Source organism: Sebastes fasciatus, chromosome 18 (genome assembly GCF_043250625.1).
Source record: "Sebastes fasciatus isolate fSebFas1 chromosome 18, fSebFas1.pri, whole genome shotgun sequence".
Taxonomy (NCBI): Eukaryota; Metazoa; Chordata; class Actinopteri; order Perciformes; family Sebastidae; genus Sebastes; species Sebastes fasciatus.
In genome coordinates, this window is record NC_133812.1 from 4,838,704 (window position 1) to 4,863,039 (window position 24,336).

General features: G+C 44.3%; 1 protein-coding gene and 1 long non-coding RNA gene across 7 annotated transcripts in view; both read left to right on the top strand.

Moving 5' to 3' along the window:
* The window catches only part of enah (ENAH actin regulator), a 168,468-nt gene that overhangs the window by 123,244 nt on the left and 20,888 nt on the right, over positions 1-24,336 (top strand). For 5 of the 6 annotated variants that reach the window (XM_074616599.1, XM_074616598.1, XM_074616596.1 and 2 more), the window contains 4 exons: positions 8,102-8,427; positions 18,354-18,503; positions 21,431-21,768; positions 22,496-22,629. In XM_074616599.1, coding sequence (XP_074472700.1) covers positions 8,102-8,427; positions 18,354-18,503; positions 21,431-21,768; positions 22,496-22,629 — 948 coding nt within the window. The remainder of the gene's footprint in view (positions 1-8,101; positions 8,428-18,353; positions 18,504-21,430; positions 21,769-22,495; positions 22,630-24,336) is intronic. The other variant, XM_074616600.1, reaches the window with a different exon arrangement.
* On the top strand, positions 12,638-16,766 carry LOC141756677 (uncharacterized). The gene is made up of 2 exons (XR_012591509.1): positions 12,638-16,676; positions 16,710-16,766. It is a non-coding gene; the product is annotated as an uncharacterized LOC141756677 (long non-coding RNA).

The window sequence follows — 24,336 nt, forward strand, 5'->3', positions numbered from 1 at the left end:
GTTCTCACTCCCAACTCTTAAAATACTGACATTTGGTACCCTCGGCATCGGAAACCGACGCATTGAGGCACCCGTTAGCAACAGCGTTATTCAACAGTCGGAGCACGCGACGTAGTATTAATAGTGTGAGAGTCCATTCCGGGCGGGCAGTAGGGGTGGTGGTTGGGTCAAACAAACACAAGACTTTCAACCAGGAAACCTGTGAAACTAAAAGTAACGTTGACTTATTTTGTCATGTCGGTATCGTCAGCCTTGTGAGTCACGTGAGTCGGTAGTCAGTGAAGCTAACATCAACCACAACCATTTCCTAACCTTATCTAAGTGGTTGTGTTGCCTTAACCTAAATTCCTGTGAAAACGGAAGTTTATTTTGAAAGGACACTGCATGTAACTACGCCGTATATACGCCGTAAATATGCCGTAGCGTATGTTTACACGCCGTTCCCGGTCCGTCTAAAAATAACGCAAGAGGGGTACCTCTGTACGTCGGTCTCCGACGCCGAGGGGCACCGACCAAGTGGCGTTATTTGACGAGTTGGGACTGAGAATGTGTTGGCCTGGTCCCAGTGCAGGATGCTGAACAGGAAACCGCTCACCTGATCAGCTGCAGTGAACACCAGAGCAACCACATTATGTACCAGTGACCACATGCTGGTTTTGTCTTTTTCACCCAGACACTAAGTCCTCCACAGTAGCTCAACGTTTATCCTGAAACAGCAGTTTACTCTCCAGACACACTAATGTCGCTACAGTAGTTAGTCTCAACAAACGTTTAGCTTGTGAACATTAAACTAATTGGAGTAGTCGTTCCTACACAATCTGAAACTGGAATTGCCTTTGGCGGATAATAGTGAAATCCACCCGTTCCTAATCATTCTGTGGACCCCTTCAGAGTCCCTTTAACAATTACTGATTTAGAGAATGCAGACCTCCACCCAATGCTGAACCAATCTCCCAATTTTCTGTCGTACCCAAACACAGGAGACCAATTAGCTCATTTAATAGCCCCACAAACATGCCATTAAGATTTGAAATGAGGCCTCTGCATCTGTGGTTTTTAAAATGTACAACGAAGTGTAGATCAACAATATCTAATCCATCTGTTCCTTTGCGCAAGAACCTTACGTTACCCTACCAGAGACAGCAAAAGACAAGTGGACACAAAATCTAATGGGTGGAGGGTTTCTCTGAACAAATAATACAGATTCTTTAAAAAAAAAATAGTGACATATGTCCATGACATAATAATAATATTGTATTTTCTGCATTTTTCAAAAGATTATTAATGTATTATTTCACAAAAATAAAACAAGTTGAAGTCTTAAAGCAACCTCTGACTTCAGCACTTATCCTTAATGTTGTTGCCAGCGCTCAATAAAAGAGACTGGGAATAGGTGGATATTATATGTGGAGAGAAGACAGCTTTATTACCGCTATTATCAAGACACTTTGCTCCGACCCTTCCACAAGTGAACTGAACTTTACTGCACTGTGGTCATTTCATGATGATGTTAAAGTACCGGTTGAGACGGTAAACCATTTAGCTCTCGATATACTGTAGAGTCCTAACGGCTGAAGCTCCTCTATACTCGGCTCCAAGTAAATGAGAAGTGTATGTTGCCTGTAGGTTGCATCACCACCAGTGTGCAATGGTGTGTGTGTGTGTGTGACATCTTGCCTGCCTACCACTTAGCAGATATAGGTATATATTATGTTTTAAATCTCTGAAACAGAGTTATCAAAGTATTGTTAACGGTAGCACAACAACAACAACAACAACAACAACGGGGGAAAAAAAATGCAGAAATCTTAAAGGGGCTCTATGTAAGAATGAGAAATTGCTCAACTGTGACACCTGTACCGTTAACTCAACGACAGTCAGCGTCCTGTTGCTCGCATTTGTGCTCGCACTACATACCGAGCGAGCATCGGTCAAAACAGTGAGGCGACACACACGAGACTGAACATGATTGACAGGCATCTTGTTGATTAAAGGGACTCTATGCAGAAAGCTTAAAGGGACTCTATGTAAGAATCAGAAATTGCTTGTTAACAGCAACACCTGTGGCCGTTAAGTCAACGAAAGTCAGCATCCTGTTGCTCGTGCTTGTGCTCGCTCTACATAGACATGAACGAGCATCGCTCAAAACAGTGAGGCGCCACACGTCAGCTAAAACCACAATATCACTCTATATTTCAGCTGCTTGGCAGTAATGTTAGCTGACCAGACGAAGGTCTCTCCATGAATCAATGCTGATCCTAGTGTTGGCTTTTCCTGCCTCGGCCTCCCGACCGCGGCCGGAGGGAACAGGGGAGACATCGGAGTTTTGGTTGGAGACGATAACGTTTCTCTCTGCAGAGCCCCGTCACTTCACAAGACACGGGAAACCTCTGTTGGTCTGGAGGAGCTGCAGCAGTTATTTCTGCACAAACGTCCACTGTACATTCAATAGTTATTCTCAGAGCTAAACTAACTCTTCTGCAGTGTGGAGTGTGCGCGCATGCACGTGAGAGTGGAGCGAAAGAGCGAGAACGAGCGCGGTGTGTGAGTCGCAATAAATCGCAATAAATCGTAATATCGAATCTCAACACTTGAAAATCGCAATACATACAGTATCGAATCGGGACCCGAGTATCGTGATAGTATCGGATTGGGAGATAGGCGTATTGTCCCTGCCCTACCCTTCCCACTGCCTTCGTTATTTGATTGCCATATTTAAACACTATGGTGGAGTAATTCCTTTCACTGCCGACCAAATCACATTATTTGTTTTGAACAGAAAAAGATGGCGCCTACCTGCCAACGTAGCTGGTAGACAAACTGCACCAGCTGTACCAGCCACAACCTGCCAGCATTTGGCTGCTGGCTGCTGGCAGTTTAGCCATATTTGCATAGAAAAAAGGCAACATGAATAAAAAATGTGGAACCCCCCTCTCTGATCTGGCTGATTAAACTGGTTTAGCACCATTACATCATGAGCTGTATTTAAACCATGAAGACGCTCTGCGGAGGATCCCACAGGGACCATTTATATGAGAGAGGAGACTGTAGAGTCCTCAGAGACACGTCCATGCCGCGTAAACCCAGCTCACCCCTGTGTTTCTGTGATTACAGCGATGGCCCACTGACACACCGTGAGAACTGGGACGCTTAGTGTGTATGAGGGAGCAGCCATCCATGTATACTGGGTCAGGGTGGTGGTGCCATGAATAAGTTTCTCTGCCTTTCCATCCTCAGGTGTTCTCTCTCTCTCTTTGTCCATGGAGACAGACTTCGATGCGGACGATCCCGCTATACTCACTCTTGCATTGAAAAGATGTCGGAGTAAAGGAGATGGAGGTGTAGCAGACATAAAGAGAGAATTTCCTGAGATATCCCCTTCACACCTCTCCCTTTCATCTTATTGGTCAGGATAATCCTGTGGATCTGAGCCCCTGAGCTCTCTGCAGCCATGTCACAGCAAAGCTCTGCTGGTTTGAGGGTATTAGCTTTAGTGCTTATATTCACTTTAACTGTTAGTCTCACTCTTCGTGATTGTGAAAAGCCTCGGCGTCACATATTTAATGACTGACTTTTGCAGATAAGTCATCTACTGTGTTCAGATTTCCTTCGTTAACCGCCTCATTATGTTCAAATTTGTTGACATCCTGGTCCAAAACATGAAACATCTTTCATGTAATCACGACAGCTCAGACTAATGTGACTGAAGGGAGTTTGGTTTCACCTTCTTGCTGCCATCCTGGTACTTTCTGGAGGCAGAAAATAAAGTATCAGCCTATCAATTAACAAATCATACCTCACTTTTTGTTGCTACACACAAGTGAAATTGGAATACTTCTAGATTGGACCGTCATATATTATCTGAAGGAAGGTTAAAGTTACTTTCTATCAATGGAGACACCTGGGTCATTTAGACTATGTCAATGAAGCACAAGTCAACAAACACCCACTTGGTTTTTAAACATATAATCATTTATATGGGGTGGGGGGGAGGGATGGGTGTATGTGAGCCATGCTCACTTTCGCCTCATAATCAAATCAGTCCTCACATTTTTACATGTGCAAACAAAATGCAGTGGACACCATTTCAATGCCTGAGTCAGTGGAATGTAGTAGGGATGGGAATTAATACGATTTTATTACCAATGTCATTATCGATTCTGCTTATCAGTCCGATCCTTTATCGATTCCCTTATTGATTCCTGATCAATTTTTCGGTGTGGAAAAAAACAGTGTCCCTACACCTCGTCGCTGCTAGTTCTTTGATGTCGGGTTGGTGTGTCTGGGCCTTCACACCCTGCCAGGGAAACTGGCCCAAAATGTGCTCAACTCTCAACAATCTCAAAACCCACCATGCCAAACGTAGGGTTTAAATCTGAAGTCACCTGCTGTCTTTCAGTTTGGAAAAGGACGATGATGACTGCGTACATGTGTGTATTTGACGTGATGACGGCGACGCTGTGATCATGTTTGACTGTTGTTGGGTGACTCAGAGGAAGCAGGAGGGTTTCTCACAGCGGCCCGATGCACGGGAGCTAATCCCAAAGCAGACCTTGGGAACACAATGTCGACCATGACATCACTACTGTTTGAGTGTGAACCCGCAGGTCCGAACATGCCTTTAGACGTGTGTGTGTGTGTGTGTGTGTGTGTGTGTGTGTGTGTGTGTGTGTGTGTCACTAGTGGAGTGAGGTTTGTGTGTGTCACCCGTGCAGATGGAAGCAAAGGGAGTGTTTACATCAAGCAACATTTATGCTGATGATTGTCTTTTAGCTGTGAGTCAGCTGTCAGCACAACGGGATGAGTGTGTGCGCGTGTGTGTGTGTGTGTGTGTGTGTGTGTGTGTGTCAGAGAGAGAAAGTGCATGTTGGCATTTAGCTCCCGTTCCCACCAACCCTCTCCCCGCTTGTGTAATTTATGAACATAACACTCGCTCATTTACAGCCGATGCAATTTACGACCAAGTAAATCACAGAATGTGACAAGCGACAGTTGAGTCTTTCCAATTAAATGAAAGATCTGCTATGTGTGTGTGTGTGTGTGTGTGTGAGAACCTGACAGATGACAACCTCCCACAGTTTGCATCTGATCTCCCCCTCACATGTTTGGCTCATTCATACCGACACACACACACCCTCTCTGTGCTATTTATTTGTTCGTATAAATCCTTCACATTACCTGTCAGTTGTTGTGATGAAGGACGGATTATGTAGCTTTCCATTTATACACCGACGAGACACTTGTTAATGTGAGTATGGACCAGTGTTTCTTTTCGACACATCCTGTATATATGCTATGTTTTGGGTGTCTTGAATATATACTATTCTGTTATTTATTTTATATTTTTAATAGGGCTGTCGATCGATTAAGATATATAGTTGCGATTCATTGCAATTAAATATCGCACATTTTTTATCCGTTCAAAATGTACCTTAGAGTGTCAGTAGTCAGTATGTTTTTGGCATCGTTGGGCAGAAATTCCATATTGCAATTCAAGTTATCTGAGAGATAACTAGACTTCTGCTCCTCCTCATGGCTCTGTTTTCAGGCTTTAGAAAATCTAACCCGTGACGGAAGACTTTGACCAATCACAGGTCATTTCAGAGAGAGAGAGAGCATGAGATGATGATTCTGAAAACATTTGCGGAGAGAAAAAGGTATTAACGTAACATAATATTGATTCATATTTGATCAGCGCTGCCTAGTTTGACCGTTTGGTCGGAGTTCAGGAGTGATTGACAGCCGGCTCTCATAGACAGCAGATGGACAGCAAATCTCAGATCAGCTCTTACTGCTTGTTTTCCTCCGGTTTGTGAAATCTTGCAGATGCGGTTAGGTGGACACAGAGGCACAAGATTTTTTTCAGGTTACCTGTTTCATGAACTACTGTCACGATATAGTGACCGTTTTATAAAAAAAACTTTCAACAGCTGTCAGTGTGTCAGTGTGCTGACTTGACTATGACTTGCCCCAAACTGCATGTGATTATCATAAAGTGGGCATGTCTGTAAAGGGGAGACTCATGGGTACCCATAGAACCCATTTACATTCACATATTTGGAGGTCAGAGGTCAAGGGACCCCTTTGAATTTGGCCATGCCAGTTTGGAGCGTTTTTTTAGCCTCCTTCGCGACAAGCTAGCATGACACGGTTGGTACCAATGGATTCCTTAGGATTTCTAGTTTCATATGATACCAGTATCTTCTCTCTAGCTTTAAAATTTAGCCCACTACAACCTAAGAATTGCGTTAATGCGTTAAAGAAATGAGTGGCGTTAAAAGGAATTTTCATTATTACTGCGATAACTTTGACGGCCCTAATTTTGAATTAAGAAAATACAGAAGTGTGTACTCACATTATCATTCAGTCTTCGCTTCATCTCTCCATAGAAGAGTATACGACCTGTATTGGCAGTCATTCTTATTCACGTCTTGTTCTTATTTGATAGTCTCGTACAAACTGCCCAGTTTCCCCACAGGGATCGTCACAGTTCTTCCAATCAAATCTCAAATATAGTAAATGGGAAATGGCTGCCCTTCCCTGTCACACTTTGTCATTTTCACATGCATGCTACCCACACATACACACACACACACACACACACGCGCACACACACACACACACACACACACACACACACACACACACACACACACACACACACACACACACACACACACACACACACACACACACACACACACACACAAGAACACACTGCTTTACGTGCTCCATTCTTCCTTTATTTCCCTCCACTGCTGCTGCTTGTCGCACACATGCACCAGTCCTTCTACTGCAGGCTTCTGCTGACCCCTAGTGGTTAAACCTGGATCTGCAGGCACAGTTTGCACTGAATACTTGCATGAGAAGCTTCCTGAACACACACACACATGCTTCAAGATCATTAACATCACCTGTCATGATGATCAAATAAAAAATAGTTTATTATTTGGCCTCTATTTTCTTTATTTCTTCTGTCAGACTCCCCTCTCTGAGCAGCAGTGTGCAGCCAAGAGAGGCTTCTCTCCACAGGCGGTCCTCACTGGGTTTTAATGGGACCAAAATAGCTTCAACTTATATAATGACAACAGCTATTGCCTGTAGGGTCAGGGGGGGGGTTTAGAGGGGGCGCCACACTGATTTACTCCTTTATACTCATTCTTTACTTCAATATTTTCTCCACATCAATCCCTCTTTTATCTCACACCTAAGCTGTTTTTTGAAGCATTGGTGGTAGTTGAAGTCTTTTTAAGTAGATAAATATAAAGTGATGACTCTGTCCTCCAGTTAAATGAGTTATGTTGTGAAATTCCACAAGAGACAAAAGATACAATTGAAATGTGAATTTTGCATTAATGTGTGTTTCCTCTCATTTTCTCCTCCCCTATCTCATCTCCCATGTCCTCTCGTCTCCTGTTTCCTCTCCTCCCTTCTCCTCCTCTCCTCTCCCATGTCCTTTACTGTTTCCTCTCCTACCTTCTCCTCCTCTCCTCTCCACTCCCATGGCCTCTCCTCTCCTGTTTCCTCTCCTGTTCCCTCTCCTTGCTTCTCCTCCTCTCCTCCTCTCCTCTCCTCTCCCATGTCCTCTCCTCTCCTGTTTCCTCTCCTGTTTTTGCTCCTTCCCCTCTCTTCTTTTCTCCTCTCGTCTCCTGTTTCCTCTACTCTCCTCTCCCGTGTCCTCTTCTCTCCTGTGTCCTCTCCTGTTTCCTCTCCTTCTCTCCCCTCCTGTTTCATCTCCCTTCTCATTTTCTCCTCTCCTCTCCCATGTCCTGTCCTCTCCTGTTTCCTCTCCTGTTTCCTCTCCTGTTTCCTCACCTCCCTTCTCCTCCTCTCCCTCTCCTCTCCTCTCCTCTCTTCTCCTCTCTTCTCCTCTCCTGTTTCCTCTCTTCCCTTCTCCTTTTCTCCTGTCCTCTCCCATGTCCTCTCCTCTCCCGTTTCCTCTCCTGTTTCCTCTCCTTCTTCCTTCCTCCTCTCCGCTCCTCTCCTCCTCTGCTGTCTTCTCCTCCTCTCCCATGTCCTCTTCTCCTCTCCTCTTCCGTGTCCTCTCCTGTTTCTCCTCCTCTCCTCCTCTCCCGTGTCTTCTTCTCCTCTCCTCCTCCAGGCAGCTCCAGGACCTGCAGAGGCAGAAGGAGCAGGAGCGGGAGCATCAGGAGCGAGAGCGTCAGGAGAGGGAGCGTCAGGACCGGGAGCGCCTGGAGCAAGAGGTGCTGGAGCGCGAGCGACAGGAGCGCGAGCGCCAGGAGCGTGAGCGCCAGGAGAAAGAGGCGCAGGCGGAGAGGGAGGCGCAGGCTGAGAGGGAGCGGCTGGAGCAGCAGGAGCGCAGCGAGCGTGAGCTGATGGAGAGGGAGAAGGCAGACAAGGAGCAGCAGGAGCAGTTGGACAGAGAGCAGCAGGACTGGGAGAGAGGGAGACGCATCTCCAACGCCGGTGAGTGATGCTCTCTGCTTTCCTCCTCATACATTCACACACACCTCCAGACACACTTTGAGTGTTTGAAGGCCAGTAGTGAGACTGAAGATGTGCAGAGTTTTGCTGATTTATAATGTGTTAATATTGTCTTGCTGCTTTGAACAACAGATCAATACAGGCTGTCTTCAGAAGAGCTTTCTGATGCATGTTTGAGTCCTGTAAGAACAGAACTTGGCAAAGGCAGACTGCTATTTGAACGAGGAGCTTTTTGAGTTCATTTTTGTATTGGAGGTAGTTTCTCTTAATAATCTGGTGTAAAATCTGTGATGCTGAACGTGGACTCGGTTGAATCTCAGTGTGTCCCAATTCCATCCTGCATCCTAACTGTATACAGTACACACTACACTCTTCATGAGTTACAGTAATTAGTATATATCAGTCTTAGTAAACTGTTTTTGCGATTATCATTCCAAAAAATCATCTTTTACTTAGGGTTTGTCGCGGTGAAGGAATTTCCCCTGTGGTGATAATGATTGGTTCAACAGCGCGATATGCAGTATTGTTGCAATTTTTTTCTGTAAATTATTTAATTTATCCTGTTTTTAGTACTATATAAATATGCTTTCTTGTTAGGCTATGAATAGGTATGATTACCTCCTTCCCGAGCTAGTATGACATGGTTGGTACCAGTGTCCTTAGGTTTTCTAGTTTCATATGATGCTAGTATCTTCACTAGCTTTAAAACTTAAAAACTTAAAGAGATGCATTGAAACAAATTTGCGTTAATGCGTTATTATCACTAGCTTTAAAACTGAGCCCGCTACAACCTCTGAAGGATCGATTGTGTTAATGCGTTAAAGAAATTGGTGCCGGTAAAACAAATTTGCATTAACATGTTCGTATCAGCCCTAGTATTGAGTATATCTCATTCTGTCTCTTCCAGTGTGAACTGTGAACACACTACATACTCTAAACCCGTTGTGATTTAGTGTGTAGTATGGAGTTGGGACACAGCAAGTTGAACTTTAAAGAGGCTGCTTTTGTGCTTTTTTCCCTTTCCTTTAGTGTGTTATATTGATTTTTTGTGCATGTAAAACATCTGCAGAGTTCCAAAGTCCACGCCAAAGAGGGAGTTCCTCCCCCCACAGAAACACTGCTCCTGAATGTGTCTGAAATGCCTCGCTTGAAGTCCCGCCTTTTCTTCCATAACGTGGTGATGTCACCAAATAACACATATAATACCTGCCCTAGCAGCTAGTTTGGCAGGCCCTCAAACAAAGCTAGTTACAGCGGAGCTGGAGCAGAGGCTGAAAAGTTTGGTTTGTTTGACCAATCACAACAGTGTGGGCCAGCTGACCAATCAGAGCAGACTGGGCTTTTTTGGGAGGGGGCAGTGCAGGAGCTCAGAGTGTTTCAGACTGAGGGTGAAAAGAGGTGCAGTAGCACAGCCGGTATGAGAAAAGTAAAGTGTTTTTTGAACATTAAAACATGTGAACATGTTCTAGTAGGAACCCAAAATACAAGTAAAATGAGCATAATAGGTCCTCTTTAATTTTGTATGAATGTTGTGTTGCCAGTTCTTTATTGGCCTTAGTTTTAGTTTTAACCCTTGTCCACTAAAACCTGTCTATTACCTAGCATAGCTCTTAATATTGAAGCTGTAATGGTTCAATATTAAGCTGTAATGGTTCAATATTACCCCCCCCCCCCCTTTGTTAGCGCTAAGCTGCAGTATGGCCCTTACTCTGCTCATCTGCCCACAGGCTGGACAGGCGCTATGAACAGATTGCTGAGGCACTGGGGCATGGGGGGGGAGATGAACATGAACATGAACAAACACTGCCGCCGGGCATTACACCAGCCGCGCACACACACACACACACACACACACACATAACTTCTGACACTTCACACACACATCCAACAAATCTAATGAAGAAGTGCAGACATGCAGGCTGTATACACCTTGGCTATGATTCTCTGTAAATCAGTCCTCAAAATCTCCAGTTTATTAACTTTGATAATGATCCTCCTCCCACTGGACTTCTAATATCTGAAGTGTAGAGCGTGAAAAGCTGGGTTTTCACTTCCATCCAGGTGGAGCCGCAGGTGGAACCCACACTGATTGTAAAGTGGAGCCGTAACGGATCAGGAAGTTTTCATCCTGTGATAGGGAGGACTGGGTCAGTGGGGAAGGCAGCGTAGCGCGGCACGCTTCAGTGCCACGCTCAGCCTATTAGCACACGCATGCATAAACAGGCGCACACAGCTCGGCGGTGTTACTCAGAGGCTAAAAATACACCAACAGGGAGAATGCTGGTGAGACCCCCAGGGATGAACGTGTGTGTGCGTGTGTGTGCGCATGAAAATACCCCCAGGATAAGAGGGAGGGGTTCTTTCATGTCATACACAATAACACACAGAGAACAATCTCACACTACAGCTAGGATCGGGCCTAAAAAATCCATAAAAATATATATATAGATGTATTACAAGCTAAAGTTACGGAACCCCCCCCCCCCCTAGACCCCAAGGAGAAGATTTTATTAACTCATTCCATCGATCATTCCTAATAGTCACGTCATTAACTTCGGTGAAGTTGGAAAGATATTGACAGATTCAAACTTCCTGGATCAATAACTCATAACAGAAACGTTGTTAAAACACAAACAACGGCATCATTTTTGGTGAATTTTGAATTTTGGGAAAAATATTCAATAACTTCACTTTTATAAAGTGTAGTGTCAGCAAAATGTCTTAATTAGTTTAATAAGTATAATCAGGAAGAGACCATTGATGTGTGAAGTGATTTCGTTGGTGCTACACTGTATAATACTGAAGTTATTGAATATTTTTCCCATTAAATATTCACCAAAATTATGCAAAAGCATATTTTTCTATACTAAGCACTGTAGTACAACTATGAGGAGATCATTGATGTGTGAAGTAATTTTGGTGGTACTACACCGTATAACAGTGAAGTTATTGAATATTTTTATTGCATCTCTTTTCGGCGTTGCACTTTGTAGACGGTCCCTGACCACTCGTCTCATCGCCGACTGCACACAGAGACCAATGTAATGTGTCCAGCTTGGAGGACTTAAGGCTCGTCGTGATTAAAATGAGGTTGTAGCTCGTCGTCTACCTTACTACGGTTAGAAAGAGCCGTCGTTTGTGTTTTAACAACGTTTTGGTTATGAGTTATTGATCCAGGAAGTTTGAATCTGTCAATATCTTTCCAACTTTACCGAAGTACATCATCTAGGGGGGCTCCATACATCAGCAATGCGTGGACTGTCAGGAATGATTGGAAGAAGTGCTCTATGAAGTATCTAAAAAGTTACTAAAAATGTTCTCCTATGGCTCTAGGGGGGCTCTGTATAAAGTCAACTTTTCATTGTAGTAACAAACATTTATGACACATTCTCTGAATTCCGACTTACGCCTTCTCCTACCGAATATTCAGCACAGCCCAAAAACTGTCATATCACAGACTATAAAGTTCTACAAACTCGGCCCGATTCAAGCCAGAGGGAATTTTGTGAAATTTCGGGCGGGGCGGGTCGGACCCAACCTGATTAGGGCAGAGAATCAAAGCTCTATCTCACACACACACACACACACACACACACACACACACACACACACACACACACACACACACATGCTCTGTTTGAACATATGAGTTTGTTGGGTTTGATGTGAGCTTGTGATTTAACAATTAATGCTTTACAGCACCGTTTCTCTCTGACAGAATAACTGTGTGTATCTTTTAAACGAGTTCTACAATAACACTGAAGGCAGTGAGCCGTGTTTGCTGCTAACATCTGGTTTGAAGTGTTTACTGAGACACTTTCTGTTTCCTTTATCAGTTTTGAAAATTGGCCGACATATTGTCCTTAAAGGTCCAGTGTGTAGGATTTGGCGGCATCTAGCGGTGAGGCGAGGATCGCAACCAGCTGAAGCCTCTCCCGCGTGCCAATAAGCGCGTTGGAGAGCTACGGTGGCCGGCGCAGAAACGCGAATGTGCCTCTCTAGAGCCTGTGTGTGTGTGTGTGTGTGTGTGTGTGTGTGTGTGTGTGTGTGTGTGTGTGTGTGTGTGTGTGTGTGTGTGTGTGTGTGTGTGTGTGTGTGTGTGTGTACATGGGAAGTGAGTGGTGAAGCCAGAGAGAGAGAGCGGCGGCAACAGGAGTGAGCAGCGTTGTCGACTGCAACCCAAGCAGGAAAAGTTGTCACAGTTTGGTTTGTCCATTCTGGGCTACTGTAGAAACATGACGGTGCAACATAGAGGACTCCCTGACTCCGTTTTTATTTTCCAATTTCCAACACACTGGTCCTTTTAAAGGGATAGTTCGGGTCTTTTGAAGTGGGGTTGTATGAGGTTCTTATCCGTAGTAGGTGTATTACTTACTGTAGGTGACGGTCGGTGTGTCCTCATTTTGGAGAAACAGACAGGAGCACCGACACCGGAGCAAAGCAATTCAATGCTGTGGACGGGGACGGCAGAAAAACATATTTTTGCCACCTAAAAGAAAGATTCACCTAAAAAAAATCGATAATCGATTAAGTGTACGTTATATTTAGAATATTTTCACTACGTTATCTTGCCGTCAGACAGACATTTCCTTCTCCTTTCCGACGGGGAACTGAACTGAAAGTGAAACTTATCTATGCCCTCTCCAAAGCCAGCAGGCTCAGATGACAAAAACGGTATCGATACGTTTCAATTCAGTTCAGTTCGCTGTCGGAAAATATTCTAAATATAGCGTACACTTAAAAGGATATAAATTTTTTTTTAGATGGCTAAAATACATTCTTCTGTCGTCCCCGTCCACAGCAGCACATTGGTTTGCTCTGGTGCTCCTGTCTGTTTCTCCAAACTGGGGGCACGCCAACCACCGTATACTATAAGTAATACACCTACTATGGATAAATACCTCATATAACACCACTTCAAAACACCAGAACTATCCTTTTAAAGTGACTGTCATGTACTCACCCTAATAACCTTTACAGCAGCTTAATTGTGACGATCACTCTCAGCCATTTTTCTGAACTCTTTATTTTGTAGTTTTCTGTACAGTTGTTAATTTTTTCTTGAAGTTATTTGGCTCTTTGGTTGCCTAAAATTGGCTAATAATTAGCATTGTTAGCATATGGCTACACATACTGAACACATTCACTGTTAGTGAGAGGAAAGAGGTGACCTGCTGGACACATGTTCCATGTGAAGGCGAGCCTTTTCTGTTTGACATGGGCTTTACTCACATTGTTTAAATGTATATTCTGTAAAGTGTTTTCTGAATATATGGATGTTAATTGGAGACATACAGGTGTATATATGTATTTTTTTTTTTTTAAGGTGGTCTGGTGGATCTACTGCTTTTTTTGAGTTGAAGTTGTCCATAGTTGGTTCGGCTGCAGTACGGCTTTGTCGTCTTCTCATGCGCTTAATATTCCCGTGTGCACACGTGTCCAGCTCCGTGTGTAATCGGTGTGTTCTGATCATGTGTTGGTTGTTGTGGAATGGCAGAGCAAAGCTGGGGCCTCTTAGTCACATGACCCGCCCAGAGCTACAGAGGGATGGAGAGAGGGAATGGGGGTGGAATGATGGAGAAGGATGGAAAAGGTCAGAGTTTAGTGACAGAAGAAGACGATGAGAGACGAGGAAGGAGGTAAAAGTGTAGAGCGAAAGTGAAAGTGTGAAGAAGGAAAACGTGAAGAAGAGATTCTGGGTTAATGAAAAAGAGATGTAAGAGAGAAATAGTGTGTGCAGTGGAGTGGAAGTCGGGATGAGCTTTGACTCCAGTTAGAGAGGATAAATGGTGAATGCAGCATGAGCTGGCTCAGCTGGGAGAGACACAGAGGAGGAGGAGGAGGAGTTGAAAAGGAGCCAGGCGGTCTTAGGAATCCATCAGGTTATCTGTCTTGTGACTGCTGGTTAGGTGTTTCACGTGTTGGATGTGAGTCAGAAGGTTTGTGTGTTGTGTCAGATTATACATCTGTATGTGTAGACCTGAACCGTGTGAGGAAGTGTGACATTTCTGTAGGTCAGGTTTTCAGAATGGAAATAAAACCATACAACATAAAGTATGAGACTTTTAGAAATAAAGGTGCTAAAGTAGAACCATACAGGGTTCTTCAGCTTCTCCCCATAGGAGAACTCTTTTTGGTTCCTGGTAGAACCATTTAGAAACCACCAATGGATGTATAAAGTAAGGATCCCATATTATAAAAAAGTGATATTTTCATGTTTTTTATTGTAAAGCAGGCTTAAGTCCTATATAAATGCTGTGAAAGTATCAAAACGCTTAATCCACAGGGTAATACACACAGCCCGTATACAGAAACTCTGCATTTGAAACAAGCTGTCTGGATTTCCGTTCATTTGTGATGTCACAAATATACAATTTTTAAACCCTTTACACAGATTTAAACGTAAAGATTCTAAATGTGTCCCAGTTTTTTCCTGGTTGCAGTGTATGTGAATGTCATCAGCTGACAGGAAGTAAACATGGACCCAAGCTGTTGCCTAGCAACGCAATTCTGTTGCAATTTCGTCGCAATTCTGTCAAAATGCACTAAAACGGAGCGTTTAAGACAGAGGGTAAATACAGGCATATTCAGGCCGACAGTATGAGGAGAATAAAGTTTTTTTTTAACATTACAGCATGTAAACATGTTCTAGTAGAAACACAAAATACAAGTATGATCCTGAAAATGAGCATGATATGGGACCTTTAAGCATTTAACCGATTAACGCTATAGGTTAAAACCAGCGTTACAGATACAGGAAGTTGGCTTCCATCTTTAGCTCGCTTGAGCGGAGGAGTTGTAACTTCGTAGCATTTATTCACCGACAAATAAACTGCACACACACTGTCTGCTACACCTACGTTCACAGATATAATGCCACCGGCAACACACACACGGTCTGTTACACAAGGTTTTCAGCAGAAACATGAATGTAATGTCAGTGTGATGGCTAATAGTTTCCAATGCAGTAATCAGTAGATAAGTATCCCTGAACCCTGAACAACAAATGTCAAACCAGTCACGAGAATAAGGACAGAAAAGTGTAGAATGACATCACTAGTAAGGGGAAATGGAGCAGAAGGTGAACAGAGGATTAACAACTTTACACCATCCACACACGCACACACACACAGCATATGGCCGCTCCATACAGCAGGCTACGCTAAGCGCTAGTGTAGCGCATCAACAGACCCAATCAAGGTAATTAGTTATAGGGCGATAGGCTCAGCAGGGATAGACACATAATGAAACAGAGGACAAAATCACCACATTTAAATGATACGAGACAGTAAAGCCCATTAAAAAAGAATATATGAAGTTATTAAATACCATTAAGACCCATACAGTAGAGAGACGGGCGTAACGTGATTCTAAAAAGGAATGCCACATAATAAAAGCTGTTTAGATAGTGAGGAATAAAACCAACAGAAAGGCTATCAACAAAACAGAGCTTTAATTATTCATCCCTTAGTGAGATGACTCAGGCAACATGAGAACCTGACACTGGTAACCAGTCCCAACACCACCCACTGGACTGGAAGCTGACAGTAAAAGATGAGGCAAAGAGGACGTTCAGTTCATATGAAAAGACACAGCTGCACCTCATTTGATCTCTGTCTTTGGGAGACACTACAGGTGTATAGGATACACCATTTTTAACAATTTTACTAATAGATCTCATCATGAAACTTGATAACGGACATTCATTTTTGTTATGTTTTCTGAAATTTGATGTTTAAATATGCAAATGAGGCATTACCTTATTAAATATGTGCTATGCATTTCCAGAACAGGAATGTGAACTTTGGATGAAACCAGGTTGAACATTCTTGTTCCATTTTGTTGATGTATTAAAGTCAAAGGTTTCTCTTTTTATCACACTCTAAATCAGAAAGTCAACAGTCATAAACAAAAACAAAATCTACTTTCTCCTGTTCTCATAATAAAATGTTCTTTAAATCAGGCTATGAATGATTCATGAAGAAACCCCCTCTGTACAAACCTCCACAATATAGACAGGAATACATGTTAATCTAATGCAGAGACAGAGACAGAGAGACAGACACAGAGACCGGGGACAAGGGATAAAAACAAGGGACAAAACAAGTCAAGGGACAAAAACAGAAACAGAAACCAGGTACAGAGAGACCAGGGACAAAGACAGAGAGACAGCCACAGAGACCAGTGGCAAAGACAGAGACACAGAGACAGAGAGACAGCCACAGAGACCAGTGGCAAAGACAGAGACAGAGAGACAGCCACAGAGACCAGTGGCAAAGACAGAGACCAGGGACAAAGACAAAGACAGAGAGACAGCCACAGAGACCAGGGACAAAGAGAGAGACACAGAGACAAGACACAGAGAGAAAGACACAGACAAGGGACAGAAACAAGGGACAAAACAAGTCAAGGGACAAAAACAGAAACAGAGACCAGGGACAAAGACAGATAGACAGCCACAGAGACCAGGGACAAAGACAGAAACAGAGACAGAGAGACAGCCACAGAGACCAGTGGCAAAGACAGAGACCAGGGACGAAGACAGATAGACAGCCACAGAGACCAGGGACAAAGACAGAGACAGAGAGACAGCCACAGAGACCAGTGGCAAAGACAAAGACAGAGACCAGGGATAGGGACAAGGGACCAGGGACAGAGACCAGGCACATATGTACGTTCTCCATTGAATTGACATGTAATGTTGTTTTCATTGCTGAATGTGATTTTGGTTCCAGAGTTATTCAGGACTCAACTGTTACTGTCTGACTCTGTTTTGATGAGCGTTATATGAAGTGGTGCATGCTGGGTCTCTGAGTCCATTTGGTTGAATTCTATATGACTTAATGTCCCGCTGCTGATTGAACCGGCTTGATTGGTGGTGATGAGTTGCGTCTACTTGGTCACTACTCTCTGGCTGTGTGCTACCTGGTTTGTTGTCCCCTCTTCTCTCACCAACAACACATGGAAGCTTTGTGTCTCTGGCTCTGTCCCCAGTGCTAACACCTGTCCACTAACATAGTAGACACACCCTGGAATAAATCTTTGGTATAGCTCTGTGCTGGTTTTTCCTGCTTCATCTGCCCCCTTCTCTTTTTTCCTCCCTCCCTCCTTCCTTCTCTCTCTCCTGACCTGCTGTCTTTCCCTCCTGTGTGCATGACGGCTGCTTCCTTCCTGCCTTCTTTCCTTCCGTCACTCCTTCCCTTCCCTTCTGTCCTGTCTTGTCCTTGTCCTTGACCTTGGTTTGTCCATTCGCGTTTTAGCCTTCGAAAGCACACTGTACTCTCCCACGCCTCAGGAGTACGGCAGGACGTCCTCCACGCCCGTCTCCCCGACCACGCCCACCTACCCGGCCCCCGGGACGCCGTCGCCCTCCTCCGCCACTCCGCCGACCCCGCCTCTGAGGCACTCAGCCTCCCGATTCGCCACCTCGCTCGGCTCCGCCTTCCACCCGGTCCTGCCTCACTACGCCACGGTCCCGCGGCGACAGCAAGCCTTCCCCCAGGCCCCGCCTGTCGCTGTCGCTCCGGCCCCGGCCCCGCCCCCTCCGCCCAAGTCTGTGGTGTGGTCGGCGTGCAACTTCACCCCCCTGCCCCCTTCGCCCCCGGTCATGATAAGCAGCCCCCCCGGGAAGGCTGCGGGTCCGAGGCCACTCATCCCCATCGCGGCGCCTTCCCCTCTCACCCAGAAGCCCCCCTCGCCGGCCCCCAATGGCCCGCCCATGTTCCCCGCGCCGTCTCCCGTGACCATCCCGCACAGCCACACCCCCCTCGGCATCGCCTGCCCCACCCCGCCTCCTCCGCCTACCCCGCCCCCTCTCCCCTCTCCCATAGCTCCCCCTCCGTCTTCCTCCTTCGTCTCGTCTCCCCCCTCCTCATCCCAGGCTCCTGGTGTGCCCTCTCCCTCCACAGCACCCCCTGCTGCCGCCGCCGCCACCTCTGCCTCTGCTGAGCACCTCTCCCTCCCCGTGGGCCTGGGTCTGTCGGGGCCGGGGGAGCCGGACACAGCTACAGGCCCAGAGACCCACCTGCCTCAGGGGGGCTCCTCCTGTCAGCCCCAGGGTAAGGCCTCCAATCCAGACTCTTGTCTCTCTCTCTCACTGCTTCTCTCCCCTCATCTTTCACTGCTTTTTGACTCACACACTAACGGGTGTGGGGGGGGGGTGGACCACTGTTGGACCTGTTACCTTGCTACTGAGCTGGCCACAGCACACAGCGAGGCCCATAATGCAGGTAGATATCAGAGGAGGAGAGTGTCGGTCTCATGTTGTGGGGTCTCCACTGTGTCTCGGCTCTGTCTAATTTCTTTGTCTGTCTCACAAACTGCATGTGTGTCCATGTGTCTGGCTGATATGAAATACGTCTGGTCGTTTAGCATGGCATGTCTGTCTACTCGATAGTGCTCTATCATTCTGTGGATACAGCTCACTATATAATATATCATCTCCTGGTTCTTCTTTCGTCAGTCCATTTCTCAACCATAGTTCTCTGTGCTGATCTTATGATTTTTTGCCATTTGATTTCCACTCATTTGACTCTTCAAAAATGGTAGAGAGGTCTTCAGGAATTAGTTTCAATTGGGCAAGTTTTAATAATTCTTCCATGTCAGCTAGTATCGGTTTCATTCCGGAGGCTGAATTACGAATCCTGCTACACGAAGGCCCTCCCCACTCTGCCTCTGATTGTACTCGTTGCCTTTATTGGTTGGATTGGTTAGGTTTAGGCATGAGAAGTGAGATTGGTTAGGGTTAGGGTAAGAATATTACGGTGAGCCAATCAGAGGCAGAGTATCAGAGTAGGACGGGTCATGCCTTCGCTATGGGACGGATTCGTAATATCGCTGTCGAGAGACGAAGACAAGCATTTGCGCGTTAAATATTCACTTTCTGTTTAAATTTTTGATGATTTCATTAATATTTTACGTGATAAGAATTTAATGTTTCATATGCAAACTAGCGCTCCAGTGACCTTCATCCACTCTGCATTTCTCTCATTAGCCTCGGGAGGTGTTCTAATGACCTCTGACCTCAGAGATCATCACACTGATTCGCTGGAAGGTGACTGGACTGCTGGTTTAATATTGATCGCTGCTCAAAATGTTCACATTCCATCATAGATTATCAATCATGGATCATGGGTCTGTGATGAGAACTGGGAGCAACGTAATTATGATTCATTATTAGGATTACTAAGTAAACATCTGGTTATTTCGTTTCAAAGGGACAGAAGACAGTTCCTATTCATCCAATGTTATCATCTTTTGGCAATCTATGAGTTGATCATCCTGTGTCGTTGTGAGTGTGTGTGTGTGTGTGTGTGTGTGTGTGTGTTTGTGTGTGTCATTGCACAAAAAAGCGTATTTCATTGATTTACTGCTCAATGTTTATTGCTTTGTCTCTGCTCCATTTATTAGAATGTATACCTTCCAGATAGGGCTGGGTAATTCATTAATACACTGATATTTATTGTTATAATTTTTTTAATACAATAACCACTACTTTTTGTCATGTTGCCCAGCACTATTTGAACTATAACCTCCAGTCACTACTTCTCACTAACGCTGCATGTTGATAACACGTGATGTGGCATGCTGTCATACCTGATGTGTGTATTCCATGTTCACTGGAAAATTACATCCGCTGTTATGCAAAAACAGATTCAATGAGCATGTTGGTGTAACCTGTTGATGTAACCTGTCAAAGATGTATGCAGGCTGCTCTGCTCTTTAGGTTTTAGCAGGTTTTAGCAAGTACTACAATATTACAGTGATATTAGTACAGCAGAGGGAGAAGCAGGGCCGGCTTAAAGCCTCGTCCACACTGGGAGCGTCAGGAGCGCGTGGCGGCTCGGCTGCGTGTCAGCTACGTCTCTTCTAGAGATTCGAGGTCTCGCCTATTTTTGACGCAAGCCGCGCTGTTCACAACAACAACAGACAGTGAAGGTTATCTATTGACAGCATATTGACATCATACCAGCAATATTACTACAGTTTCGCTGTCTCTATCTGTAAAAAAAATGTTCCGGAGATGAAAAAAAGTAAAGACTTATTTTTAAATTAACACTTCCTGCTTTCATTTAAAAATAAAAGCCCTCAAAGCATTTTTTCTATGGACAGAATTCCTTCATTTGTTAACACAAGGCTTTTATTCTGAAATATTTGCAGGACAGTGTTGTAGAACATGAGGTGACTTGCAAGGCTCCATGAATGAATATAGTACCGGGTTTTAATTGTGGAACACCCGACGCGTCAATCACACAGCCGCCACCACACGCTCCTGACGTTCCCAGTGTGGATGAAGCGGGCATAGGCCATATAGGCAGTCGCCTAGGGGGGGCGTTTGTAGACCCCTAAAAAATATATAAATAAATAAATAATAAAAAATGCCGGTGGGCGCCCTTCCTCATTTTCTGCATTGAGATAAAAAAAATTAACAAATACATACAGAAAGAAAGAAATTTTTCACCCCTGTAACTCTCTTTCTCACACTTTTTCATCTGCCCGGCTGCACTTATTTGTTAATAAAAGTGTAAATTGTAGTGAAACTGACTAAACTCTTTTAAGCCAACAATATCAGTGACCAATTGTTTATTTATATTTTATCAAATACAGTTATTCATGAAAATACAAATCTTAATTTTTGTCTTTTTTGGGGTGTGGGGCTCCAAAGAGCCGGCCCTGGGTAACACAGTATCTGACAGGGAGGGGGATAGACACAGAAATACGAAAACATACTTTATTTTCCAAAAGTGAAATCAGTCTATGCTGAAGTGAATTCTTCACATGCTGTATATGTTAAGTTAGTGAGCTAGTTTCACGGTGGTTTCCCTCTACAGAGATGTAGAATGAGCAGGAAGACCCCAGGTCAGACCATGAAGGGATTTTGTACTCTGTGATGCTTTCCTGAAAAGTGACAGTTTGAATATTAATTTTCCATCCCTGTGTCTTCGCCCTTCCCCCCATCCTCTATTCCCCCCCACCACACCAACAGACGTGGTGCAGACCCCAGGCTTGACCACCCCCACCCCTCCCCCACCTCCACCCCTGCCACCCGGCTCCACTGTGACCTCCGCGGCCGCCACCCCCTCAACCCAAGCAGCCGGCCACCCTCCCCCTCCCCCGCCTCCTCCGCTCCCTCCTACGCTGACTCCGGGCGGGACCCCTCCTCCTCCTCCTCCTCCTCCGCCAGGTCCGCCTCCTCCTCCCGGAGCCCCACTCCCTCCGCCGGCGCCCCCCCTTCCCGCCGGACTGTTCTCTCCCGCGGAGGACCGGCCCTTCGCAGGCCTGGCCACTGCCCTCGCCGGAGCCAAGCTGCGCAAAGTGCCAAGGGTGAGCGCTTGATTGGTCGCTTGATCAACGGCAGGCTTGACAAGCCACGTCTGTACTCATATAGCTCTTCATACCATAGAAGTTACATAAACGCATCATTAAGGTGGTTCGCTGCATGTGCACACAGAATTGAATCTTTCAGTGCAACGCTGACTTACTGTTGATACACACAGACAGCCATCACACATTATCTTGATACATAATCACAGAATCACTGAAACATTCACACATTATCACACAGTCACCATCTGTCATATCACATTGTAGACTCAGAGAGGAAGTTTACATGTCTGCCTACATTTTATATTATATTATTCTTATTTTATTGTTGGTCATTGGTGCTTTTCATATATTTATATAATATTTATACATACACCTAGTTTTTTCACTACTTGTGTACATCAGTTCTGTCTATTCCTCACCTTTATTTGACCAGCTTTGTTGTCCTTGTTCCAAGCTATTATTTTCTATTTTTGTGTAAATTCATTGAGAGAGATGCATAAATTCCTTGTATGTATGTACTTGGCAAATAAACCTGATTCTGATGACATGACAAAATACAGAAATCAACGACAAATTGGACAAAAACCTTTGTGTTTTTATAGATTTTCTGATATAAAATAAACCCCAAAAAGTTTTCTAATTCAGGGTTAATACTTGCCTCTGATTATAAAGAACGCTTCGTTACATTTCTGTCTCACGAGAGATGCTGCTTGTATCCCTTCAGAGTGACGATGCAGGGGCAGCTCTGGCAGCAGCCATGTTGGGGGCCGCAGGGGCCAAGTCTGAAGCCAGAGGCAACGGCCCTCTGCCTGGAGGAGGAGGGCTGATGGAGGAGATGAGCGCCCTGTTGGCCAGGAGGTACAGTCACGTCACATATCATCGTTAGCTTCAGTATATCTCAAACTCGGCACACACACACGTACTGTACTCTGATGAATTCCAGATGTGTACTTTCAGAATTTTACATAAAAATTCTTTGGTACTTATTTTTATCTTAATTTTATTGATTTATTTTGTGGTGACATATTTCCCATTAGATCCCATTGATGCTTACTTTTTTTCCTACTGTCAATAATGTACTTAGTAACAATATGTGACAAAATCTGCCACAGCTAATACATACATATGCTCAGCTCGTACTCACTCCCAGCTCCTCAAATACGGCAGCTTGTTCAGTGGCCCTACGCGTGACAATCTATGACACCCTACTTATGGCCTTAGTTATGGCGGTAGTAAAGGAGGAAGTCAGGTCATGTAGTATAAAAAGTGACAAATTCCATGTAGGTTGGTTTGTTGGGTCCAAAAACACACAATGTCCACCCAGGTAGCCAAATTGTGTCCCATGTGAAACCAGAAGTCAACAATGACTTATTTAAAGTTACGTAATGTTACGTTACATTACATAACTTTACATTACGTAACATTGCATTACGCTGCGTTACGGAACGTTACTACGCCACTTACGTAGAGTAGCCTACTTAACTACATTAGTAGGTTACGTAACGTTAATACTTTGTGTACGTAACGTAGCCTACCTAACTACTTTACGTAAGTTACGTAATGTTACTACGTCATAAATGTAACATAGCCTACCTAATTACATTACGTAGGTTATGTAACGTTACTACGTCATGTACGTAACATAGCCTACTTAACTACATTACGTAGGTTATGCAACGTTACTACATTGTGTATGTAACGTAGCCTACCTATATAACGTATGTTATGTAACATTACTACGTTGTGTAGGTAATATAGCCTACCGATCTACATTACGTAGTTTAGGTAATGTTACTACGTTATGTACGTAACATAGCCTACCTAACTACATTACGTAGGTTATGTAACGTTACTATGCCGTGTATGTAACTTAGCCTACTTAACTACATTAAGTAGGTTATGTAACGTTACTACATTGTGTATGTAACGTAGCCTAAGTAACTACATTACGTAGGTTATGTAACATTACTACGTCATATACGTAACATAGCCTACCTAACTACATTACATAGGTTATGTAACGTTACTATGTCGTGTATGTAACGTAACCTACTTAACCACATTACAAAAGTTATGTGATGTTGCTACGTCATGTACGTAACGTAGCCTACCTAACAACATTACATAGGTTATGTAACATTACTACTTTGTGTAGGTAATATAGCCTACCTAACTACATTCTGTAGGTTATGTGATGTTACTACGTCATGTACGTAACGTAGCCTACCTAACAACATTACATAGGTTATGTAACATTACTACTTTGTGTAGGTAATATAGCCTACCTAACTACATTTTGTAGGTTATGTGACGTTATTACATCATGTACGTAACATAGCCTACCTAACTACGTTACGTTTTAACTCAAACTACGATCTTTTCCTAAACCTAACCAAGTTGTGTCATGTGAACACTGAAGTTTATTTTGAAAAGACAGTGTAAGCATGTAACAAAAATTGACACTTGCGAAACTGACTCTAGAGGGGTACGTAGAGCGTCATAGTTTGAAGCGTAGAGCCACTGACCAAGCTGCTGTATTTGGGAGTCTGAACGTGTTGATGTGCT